Source organism: Habropoda laboriosa, unplaced genomic scaffold, assembly GCF_001263275.1.
Source record: "Habropoda laboriosa isolate 0110345459 unplaced genomic scaffold, ASM126327v1 scaffold90, whole genome shotgun sequence".
NCBI classification, from domain to species: Eukaryota; Metazoa; Arthropoda; class Insecta; order Hymenoptera; family Apidae; genus Habropoda; species Habropoda laboriosa.
This window is the reverse complement of record NW_017100218.1, coordinates 2,063,626-2,073,991: the sequence shown is the minus strand read 5'-3', so window position 1 is coordinate 2,073,991 and position 10,366 is coordinate 2,063,626. Positions and strand designations below refer to the sequence as shown.

General features: G+C 34.7%; 3 protein-coding genes across 3 annotated transcripts in view; 2 read left to right on the top strand and 1 right to left on the bottom strand.

Annotated features, from left to right (window-relative positions):
• LOC108570878 (eukaryotic translation initiation factor 3 subunit K) overlaps nucleotides 1-1,130 on the bottom strand; it is a 2,265-nt gene extending 1,135 nt beyond the window's left edge. Inside the window, exons 1-3 of the mRNA XM_017932808.1 lie at nucleotides 965-1,130; nucleotides 503-722; nucleotides 7-264 (exon numbers count right to left, since the gene is read on the bottom strand). Coding sequence (XP_017788297.1) covers nucleotides 7-264; nucleotides 503-722; nucleotides 965-1,017 — 531 coding nt within the window. The 5' untranslated portion in view covers nucleotides 1,018-1,130. The remainder of the gene's footprint in view (nucleotides 1-6; nucleotides 265-502; nucleotides 723-964) is intronic.
• A 3,505-nt stretch (nucleotides 1,131-4,635) lies between these two features.
• LOC108570881 (sodium- and chloride-dependent GABA transporter 1) lies at nucleotides 4,636-7,268 on the top strand. The gene is made up of 8 exons (XM_017932811.1): nucleotides 4,636-4,782; nucleotides 4,897-5,197; nucleotides 5,290-5,473; nucleotides 5,544-5,811; nucleotides 5,905-6,279; nucleotides 6,388-6,690; nucleotides 6,913-7,080; nucleotides 7,179-7,268. The coding sequence occupies exons 1-8, from the start codon at nucleotides 4,636-4,638 to the stop codon at nucleotides 7,266-7,268; spliced, it is 1,836 nt and encodes a 611-aa protein (XP_017788300.1).
• Nucleotides 7,269-8,833: 1,565 nt separating this feature from the next.
• LOC108570884 lies at nucleotides 8,834-9,999 on the top strand. Its single transcript, XM_017932813.1, has 2 exons — nucleotides 8,834-8,935; nucleotides 9,215-9,999. Exons 1-2 carry the CDS (start codon nucleotides 8,834-8,836, stop codon nucleotides 9,968-9,970), a joined length of 858 nt encoding a protein of 285 aa, XP_017788302.1. The 3' UTR covers nucleotides 9,971-9,999.
• Nucleotides 10,000-10,366: the final 367 nt, after the last annotated feature.

Sequence of the window (10,366 nt, the reverse complement as noted above, 5' to 3'; positions counted from 1 at the left end):
TAATGCTCTTTCAAAATATTTAATAAATGTAAAAACAGAATTACCATCAACACCCCCAAGAAGTTGTGCTAATAGATTTTTGTCTATTGTCTGAAATGTGATTCCCACTACATGGCAAACAAATTTTCTTATTGAATCTTGAAATCCTACAATCCTATCACAGAGATCAGACATGGAAAGGACTCTATCCCAAAAATGTTGAAAGTCACATTGTTCTAATATATCTCCTAAATACATAATTTGATTAATAGGACTTTCCTGCATCTGTAAAATAATTTTTAGATTATTGTTAAGTTGTATATTATAAAAGGTTGGTGGTGGTTAGTAAAATTTTTATTTATGTAACAAATATAAGTAAGAAATTATATCTTTTATATGAAATGTTTTATCATCTATTATAATTGTGTCCATTTATTAAAATTATATTTAATTAACATATGTTATGCATAAAATTACCAGTTTATGAAAACATAAGAAATAGGTTTATAAACAAATAACTTACAATTCTTTCACTGAGAAGACATTTGCAAAGAACAAAATCAGTGTGAGGAAGATTTGTCAAAGCCTTTAACAATATTTGACAAGTAATATCCATGTTAAATCTGTGTGGATTCAATTGATACAGTTTCAAAACTGCTAAATTGGCCTCTAAATCATATGCATTTTCTCTGGATTGTATTTCAACATATTTTTCCAGAGTCGCTAAATGTTCTGGATTGTATCTGAAATTTGTTTGGTTAAATTACAAAAAAGGGTATTCCGAATTATGTTGTCTAACGCATACGATAAGACATACGCTAGTAATATGTAAAAGATTTAAGTAACAAAATTGTAACATAAATTAGCAATTATGTTTAAAAAAGGATTGTATATGTTATTCTCAGGTACTGTTTCACATTATCAAAGTACATTATAATGGCGGGCAGAATTTGGTTAAACATTTGGTTTTAAGAATAATGCGTACCTTTCGATGCCTTTTAACATTCCAGCTACGGTTTGACGCATTGCTTCAGCCATTGTGTCAAAAAAAGATTATTTCCTTAATTTCTTATTATAATCAAGCAACAGATTGCTGTGTGATTTATAAAAAAAATGAATCGTGTTAGGTTAGAAAGCACAACTATTCAATGCACACGGTGACAGAATCTTGCAAGGCTGCCAAATTTGGTAATAAAAATGATACCAACCTATAGAAGTTTTTTTCAAAACAGACAATTTACGTGCTCATCTGCTATGCTTTATAATTACACTTGTGTTAATGGTAAAATAATTGTATTAAATATAATCAAAATATTAATACATGTATTTCATGTGTATTAAATTAATAGGAACTAACGATTCACAAGTTATTAATAAAGTGCTTATTATCTATATAAAGTTTTGTTTCATGTACAGAATTGTAATTGCATATGCATGTTTTATTATATTTAATTCAATGTTTTACACAAAGACACGATTTTAATAATAAATATGTTACTTTGCCAGTATTTTAAATGTTTTGTTTAATTACAAACAATTTTTCACCTTTTTGTTATATGTTTCGATCACTGTACTTTCTGTTAATGTGTACTATATGTTAATCAATCAATGGGATTACCTGTTTTAACATATCTCATGGAATCAAAGGTGGCTCGACTCGTAAAAAAAGATGTGACCCGCAAAGTAATTCTTAACGCGGTTCCCGCGCCACTTCCCGCACATCCTCTAGTCATTGGGGATGCTCCCCTCTGCCGTGCTGACCGTTAACGAGCAATCAAACTGCATGCGCTCGCGCGCAAAGTATAAAAATTAGTTATGCTAAAAATTTCCTGTTTCGCGAAAAAATGTCAAAAATTCGAACACCACGTGTTGAATTTTTCTCGTAAATTTTTATCAACATCAATTTTTTTCACTCGGTTAACTAAGAAACTTTTACCAATGGCACATTTTTTCTCCCGAATAAAAATTTTAACTGCAAGGTTTTATACGAAAATTCTTTCGTTTCCATTTTTAATCGCCAATTCGATTATCATAGATCGAAAAGTAGTGTCTATCTATAGTAGATGCTTCGGGATTTGTGTGAGTTAATGTCGATCATCCTGATGATCTATATTACGGAGTGTACCCAGAACGGATGTAGCGATAGATCGGTGTCACGTGAACCCTCCGGATATACTAGCTTCCTAGTCTTGCTCACCTACTTTATCGCACTCTTCCATTTCGTCAGAAAGTACAGAAACTTACTTGTTTCATGTACAGAAGCCGTAGTTTCTATAACAAGAATAACACCAGGCGAAACTCGATATCCTTACTTCCTTAACATTTGCAAAACGAATCTTCGGAACATCGTTCAATAATATGTACAATAAATTGTTACTTTAAAAACAATAAAATTCTCTAAACTATAGGAATAATGAAAATTTCTCTTATTTCCAAGATTAGATCTTCTTCGATCAAATAAAAAAAAACAAAACCCTGCAATCAGTATCAGAGACAAAACTGTCTGTTACATTTTTAAGGAACGTCTCTTTTCTATCTGCGATATGAGAGCGCAAGTAATTCTAACCAACGTGTTTCAGCCGCGTCAGAATCGGCGGGTTAAGATTTGAAGGAAATGATCTAAGAAAATGATATCCGCGTATAAGGGAAAATAGATAGATGCGCACATATATCGGAACAGTGACAATAAAGAGCACAGCATCGTCGGGATAGCCGTCAACTTGATGATGATATACTGTTGCGATCTTGGTGACCCTCTTTCTCCTTGTTTTCCTCGTCCCCTCTTGCCCCCGTGCGCGCGAGCAGGCACGAGTGAGCGCGCGCGGAATAAACGCGTGACACCGATGTAAACGGCAAGGGTGGACCGGGGGAAAAAAAGGAAAAGGGGGATCCCCCGATTTCGTACCCCCGATATTTCAGCTAGTCCGCCGTCGAAAGGGAACTCCAGATTCCAGTTCTGAGCGGGCCGGCTGAGCATTCGCATCGTCGTCTCTCTCAGAGATCGAGGATCGAGACAGGCGGATAAGAAAGAAAGAAAAAAGAGAAAAAGAACAAAAAGTTGACAGAAAAGAGGGAAAGTAAGGGAAAGAAAAGCGAACGGTTGTAGCGTTCTAATCGTTTATGTAGATCGTAATATAGTAATCGATGATCGTAAGGTCGTTAGAACCGCCAGGATCAAGAGAACTTGTTAACTCTTGATCGTTGAAATACATCTTAATTTTTACCGGATCGAAGGTTCCGTCGAATTGTAGTGTTTTCGTACCCACCGTTTTTCACTCGAGGACTCGTTTCAAGCACGGAAATGATGCCGCCCGTTCGTCCCGTTCGCCGAGCTGTTGCGTGAAGGATCAAGTGTGCAGTGCAGTGCATACGATATTCGATTCTTTTGAGAAAGTTCCATTGAATCGGGCGTTTCCCTATTCCGCGCTGCCGCTTCTTCAACTTCCGCTACTTCTTCTTCTACTCACGAATCGTCGGAAAAATCTTCGCGAGGAGGAGACCCACAACTGTGACACACCACGGGAGCGCAACTTTTGCACGGCTGGCTGACACAGTGTCGTGAGATTGATAATCGGTTACAGTTAGGTTTGTATAAAGCTACTTTGTCACCCGTGAATTATCATCTTAACCTGGCCGTCATTGACCGAGAAACGAAACGTCCACGGGAATGACGGTACAGAAAAGAATCGTAGGAAGAAACTGAATCGCGGAACCTTAGGTGAGGAACTAATTAAAATAGTAAGGGAGGAATTCAAGATCATAGCAATGTCGGTTATGCGGAACAACGCATTCTCGGCTAATTAGAATATAGCTGTTTTTTATGAGCGTGGAAGAGGAAGAGGGAGCCGGGCAATAGATCGGCCGCGAAGGGGCCAGGGAAGGATGAGCTTTGGGGGAACGCGCACGGACTCGGATATTCATTACAGGGTTCCCCAGCCGGACATTCGTATTTAACCGGATCGCATCGATGTTACTTTTACGCCTTGAATTTTTTTTCTCTTATTGATCTTCATGTCAGAAACTGCGCTGTCCTTTCCTTCATTCACGGTTCGTTCGGTTCCACGACGGAGAAACATCGAGTCCCTTGATCTTTAAGAAAGACACAGAGGAAAGACATTATTAACGATGTTTTACAACTAGACTGTCTGTTTGCTTCTCAATTTTAATATAATTATTAAAACGATAAAATGTAAATTTGCGAATGTTTCCTTGCGTCCAATGGTTAGAATTCAGAATTTTCGCGCTGTCTCGGATTTCCATTCTCAGCTGGTATCCTTGAATTTCAACGTGTAATAGCTTTCCGCAGATTTTCCACGCGAGAAAACTCAAATCGTATCCGGTCCCGGAAAAAGAACTCGGTCAAACTTGTTTTCTGCAAACTACATCCTTCTAGCGAACCTTGAAAAAAGAATCGGGTATAGGTAGTGTACCTACTACAAGGAGAGAGTACGGCTTAACGAATAAAAAAGGGAAAAAAACGATTAAAACGTCGTATAGCAGAGAGAAACGTAGGGACACGAATTTGTGACATGTATCATTGTCGACAGAAACACTGTTATGTCTTCGCGGTAGTTCCGCGACCACTAGAGGAACACGCGAGAGTGGCCATCGATAGCGAGGGAACCTTTTCACGGCGAGCGGAATAGATCGATCAAAATGACAGAAGCATCGAGAGAACCTGACCTCGCGGATCCCGAAAATCCTGACAAAACAACGTTGAACGTAACATCAGCATCTAATAAAACGAAGCCGCTACCAGAGCGTGGTACATGGAGCACTAAGCTAGATTTCATTCTGAGCGTGGTAATTTCTTTTTTTTTTTCAAACAATAAAATATCTTATCTGTTACTTTTTGTTCGACCAACACCAGATTTCTTAATACGTATCTTAACATTTTTCATTGAATTCCGTTCGAAGGTTGGCCTAGCAATCGGTCTGGGAAACGTTTGGAGATTTCCGTATCTATGTTACAAGAACGGCGGTGGCGCTTTTTTAATTCCATATTTTCTGACACTGGTTCTCGCTGGAATTCCAATGTTTTTTATGGAATTGGCCCTTGGTCAGATGCTCACCGTTGGCGGCCTCGGTGTCTTCAAAATAGCGCCCCTTTTTAAGGGTATCGGATACGCTGCCGCAGTCATGTCCTGTTGGATGAACGTTTACTACATCGTTATCCTCGCCTGGGCAATCTTCTACTTTTTCATGTCCATGCGTAGTGGTTAGTTCGATTATGCATCATGCTTAAGTAAAAGAAAAAAAAATAAACAGATCTATTAGAAATTGATCCTTTCTTTTTCTTCGTTTAATTAGAATTGCCATGGGGAAGTTGTAACAATTCTTGGAACACGAAAAACTGCGTGAATCCATACGACAGAGATTCGTTATTTTGCTGGTTCGAGCTGACCGCGCAAAATAATGTTGTTAAAATGTGTTCCGTTAACGACGTCAATGTGACGATCTCCGAGCTCACTGATCCGGTCAAAGAATTTTGGGAGTAAGTTTGATTAGGCAGCTGATATTATTGTGAAAAAATTACTTCGTCACGTAAGATACTAATTTTATAGACGTCGAGCACTTCAGATCAGCGATGGCGTGGAGCACGTGGGGAATATTCGTTGGGAATTAGCCGGTACTCTCCTTTTGGTCTGGATTCTCTGCTATTTTTGCATCTGGAAAGGCGTCAAGTGGACTGGAAAAGTGGTGTACTTCACATCTTTATTCCCCTATGTTTTGCTAACGATCCTTTTGATTCGGGGAATCACTTTACCTGGAGCCATGGAAGGGATTCAATTTTACATTAGTCCGAATCTATCGAAGTTAAAAGAATCAGAGGTAGATATATCTATATATAAATATAATTATTTAACAATAGCATCTCTTTATTGGTCGTTCTCTTTTAACAATAAAGTCTGTTGAATTTTGCAGGTGTGGATAGACGCGGTTACTCAAATTTTCTTCTCATACGGTTTGGGTTTAGGCACACTGGTAGCTCTTGGTAGCTATAACAGATTTACGAACAACGTTTATAAGGACGCTTTAATTGTCTGTTCGGTGAATTCTTCGACGAGTATGTTCGCTGGGTTCGTCATATTTTCCGTGGTAGGATTCATGGCCCACGAGCAGCAAAAACCTGTCGCAGAAGTCGCTGCTTCCGGTCCAGGATTGGCTTTCCTAGCATATCCTTCCGCTGTTCTTCAACTTCCTGGAGCGCCACTTTGGTCTTGCCTGTTCTTCTTTATGCTACTTCTCATAGGTTTAGATTCGCAGTTCTGTACCATGGAAGGGTTTGTCACTGCTATGGTGAGTAACTTTTCGATCTCTTTCGAAGTGTAAGTCGAATAAAGTGTTTTGAATTTTTTTTGTTTGTTTTTGTAATAGAAATTTATTTTAAATTACTGAAAATTCAAGGTGGACGAATGGCCGCAGTTGCTTCGTCGACGTAAAGAACTCTTTATCGCCATCGTATGTGTACTTTCATACATTATCGGATTATCTTGCATCTCGCAAGGTGGTATGTACGTTTTCCAAATTCTGGACTCGTATGCAGTTTCTGGATTCTGTCTTCTTTTCTTAATATTCTTCGAGTGCATCTCGATAAGCTGGGCATTTGGCGTCAATCGATTCTACGATGCTCTCAGAGACATGATAGGATATTATCCTCTTATGTGGTGGAAACTTTGTTGGACTATTACCACTCCCATGATTTGTGTCGTAAGTTCATTTTATAATCTATATTTTATAATTCAAAGGTAGACAAATTTTTTAATTTTTTTAAATCACTCTGTTTCTCGTCGTTTCAGTTTTTCAATTCAGTATTTCGATGTGAACAAGAGTGATTCTTAACGTTTTGATAATCATTGCAACGTTTTCTCGTTTGTATTAATATCGCTTATTTATCCCGAATCTATTCTCACACGTGAAACATTTTATCAGGGCGTGTTCATCTTCAATCTCGTACAGTGGACACCTGTAAAATATTTAGATTATGAATATCCATGGTGGTCACATGTGCTTGGCTGGATGACGGCGTTATCTTCGATGCTTTGCATACCTGGTTACATGATTTATGCCTGGATGACAACGCCAGGAGATAGGTCTACGGTGAGCAGCATCTTTTCGAGTTTTCGATCGATTTTTCGCCTAATAAATAAAAATGCAATTATTTTTTCTCATCCTTTTTTCCTTTTTTTTTCTTTTAGAAATACAAGTTGTTAGTACGAATAGAGGACGATGTAACAAGTCTGCGAATGAAAATGGGTCAGCCATCGGTCGAACTGACACCACTTTAACTGCCACGGATTCGTTTTCAATCCTATAAATTTAACGAGTTAACGGAGTAATAATAACATCATTTAACGTTATTATTCTCGTGTAATTGTTTTGTTAAATTATTTTTATCGTAGTTTCGAAAAGAATTCTTATTGTGTTCCTGTTTACGAGAGAAAAAATTATACTATTTAAATGAACTTTTTTTATGATATATAGATGATGATTAGTAAATTAACACCGCAAAATCACAAGGCGACTAAAGTGTTCAAAAATCGCGTCTAGGCTTAGTTTAAGTATATTTAGAGAGTAATTTACCTAAGTACAAGAACAAATTTTTGGCATACACGAATAGTTGACTGTAATGTACCTCTATGACGGATTGTTGTTTCGTATTTTTTAAAATCGTCTCGAAAGTTGAAATAATCGAAGTATGTACATACGTACTTTAAAAGTGTTCAAAAATTCTAAAACTATTCGTGTAAGCCCGGTCACAAATTTAGCTGCTAACTTATTTTAGCAATATCGGGCGTGTACCATAAATGAAAACTATTGCACATCTTGAATTTAATTACAAAATACACATATCTACGCTGCCATAATTATTATATTTTGCTGTTCAATTGATCGTTAAGCCGAAATATTTTTTTTTTGCAATTCGAAAAATATGTCGGTGTACGTATGATTTTGCAGATGTATGTGTAAATTTTATTCTTAATAAAAATGGTAGATTTACGTAGGGAAGAATATCGTAGTAGACATCCATTGCATTACCAATAGAAAAAAATTATTACTATTCCATTAAGCCGATCAACTGTTTAAAATCTCTTTTTGACAAAATCCACTACGTATTTAATTAAAAATTATTACGACTAGTTATTTTATTAGTATCTGGTGTAGTAACATATGTTACCTGCGTGTTTCTCGTACGAAATGCAAAACGAGGGTTTCATTCGATGTGAAAAAAGAGAAAAACCAAAAAGAAAAATCTGTATGAAAAAGTTTTTGGTAAATAAAGATGACTATTGAAAATTTGTTTCTTATTAAATTATATTACTTTTATATTTCGTAGTTTCTAATAGAATAGAAGTAGGATATAGAAACTGTATTATCAATTTCATCGTTAATTATTTTAAAATTATTTTTGAATTATCATAATTATACCTGGGTACGTATAGAAAACCATGGAATATGCAAAATATAGTAAGGACACGTCGTAAGATTCGAATCTTCTTCTCATGTTTCAGTTTTTTAAATATTTTTTTTTAATAAGTTTTCGATTAAGGATATTATTTAATGTTTATGCTATTTATAATATTTACAGTTTTTAACACTTGATACTTTGTTGTTATTAAAGGGAAATAAAAAGTTTTAAAGCATCAAGATGGCAGCTCAGTTAATATAACGGGTGTAAAATAATTAGAAGTTGAATTCTTCATGAGTATTTTTTGGAAATGCATTGAGGTGGTTTTCACGTGCATTTAAAAAAAAAGTAATACAGTTTTTAATAACATTAATTTTGCCTTCAGTTGCTGATAAGGCTACACTACAAAATTAATTATTTTAACAAACACAGTAAATAAATAACATGATAGAAAAAAATGAAGAGAACGCCGATAATGACAACAATCTTGTCAGGATAAGACTAATAGCTGATAAAAGAACGTTTTTAGAAAAACAGTTTCTTCAGGTAATTTTTCTTTGTTTATGTTTTGTTTCATAGATATATTTGTTTAATAACGATTTTAAGGTTATAGCCTTTTAATTGTTTTCGTGAGAATTTTTGTGTATGATTCTTCTCTTCTTTCTTAATTTTATTCCTCTTTTTAATGTAGATATTTTATTCTTTCCATACTGTCAATACTGTCAACATGAATTTATTCTTAATGTTTCAAATTTTATACAATTTATTAGTTAATTACAATTACATACTATATATTTTTATTAAGATAATATAAATAATTTCAAGGTTCAAGAAGAAATTAAAATATGTTTTGCTCAACTAGCACAAACATTATATGCTAGAGAGAAACAACTTTTACGACAATCAGAAGCAATTTATACGCAGCAAATATCATTGGCATTATCCAGTCAAGAAATTCTTCTTCCATCTATAGCAATATTAAATGAAAGAAGTGCTTTGGAAGAACAAATTAAACAATTTGGAAGAATAGAACTTACAGGATCCAATACAACAGCAATAACTAATTTGGAACCTTATAAAATTGAAGAATATCAGGACATAAATAAAGATCATGTTTGTTTTGATAAGTCCATTAAAAGCACAGGAATTATTTCCACTGATACAAACATTGAATTTTCTTGTACAGCAGAAGATAAAAATGTAGAAAATGTTTGCACTGGATTTAAAACATCCAGTGTAATAAATTTAACAGCAAAATCCAGTCACATTTCTAGTTTTTTTAACAAAAACTCTGAGGAAAGTGTTGATCATTCTTCAAAGACAAATACAGAATTACAGAAACATGATGTTAGTCTTGAAACTACCAGTGTAAATCAGCAAGAAAATATAAACAATTATAAAAATTCAAAAAGAAATATCATGGAAGAGCAATATAATTCTCATGGACATACAGAACAAGTTCAACAATGGTTGGATCAAATAATTCTAGAGACAGAAATAGAACCAACCATTCATGAAGTGGAAAAATTACCAGATATATCAGATGCTTATGTCTGCACTAAGTTGCAATTAGAAACATAAAAGCTATATTTAATTAAATAATTTACTTAGCCCACCGTGTAATTTTTTACAATGTATTTATTTCTAATTTTCCATAAGATAGGAAACCTCAGTTGTGGAAGAATTTTTTACTACAATTGGTTCATTTTCATTATCTTACTCTCTTTATTTATTTGTATACTATAATAATAATTAATTACAAAATGTTTTCTTTAGTAGCTAAAGATTAAAAACATTATTAGTTAGGAAACAAGTTTATATCTTCATTAATATTGAACAACTAGTAATCATTTTTGAATGAACAATTCTAATTCTAATATCTGTGAAGTAAGGAAAGCAGTACTTTAATATTGTTTTAGTTGTATAACATGCATAAACAGTGATATTAAAATAATTTAAAATATATTAAATATGTTA

What these genes read in the sequence shown, in the direction of transcription:
- LOC108570881 (XM_017932811.1), top strand. Translation starts at nt 4,636, where the DNA reads ATGACAGAAGCATCGAGAGAACCTGACCTCGCGGATCCCGAAAATCCT. An exon ending in CCACTCCCATGATTTGTGTC is followed by an intron (nt 6,691 to 6,912) that starts GTAAGTTCATTT and finishes ACATTTTATCAG; the next exon opens with GGCGTGTTCATCTTCAATCT. An exon ending in CGCCAGGAGATAGGTCTACG is followed by an intron (nt 7,081 to 7,178) that starts GTGAGCAGCATC and finishes TTTTTCTTTTAG; the next exon opens with AAATACAAGTTGTTAGTACG.
- LOC108570884 (XM_017932813.1), top strand. Translation starts at nt 8,834, where the DNA reads ATGATAGAAAAAAATGAAGAGAACGCCGATAATGACAACAATCTTGTC. An exon ending in TAGAAAAACAGTTTCTTCAG is followed by an intron (nt 8,936 to 9,214) that starts GTAATTTTTCTT and finishes AATAATTTCAAG; the next exon opens with GTTCAAGAAGAAATTAAAAT.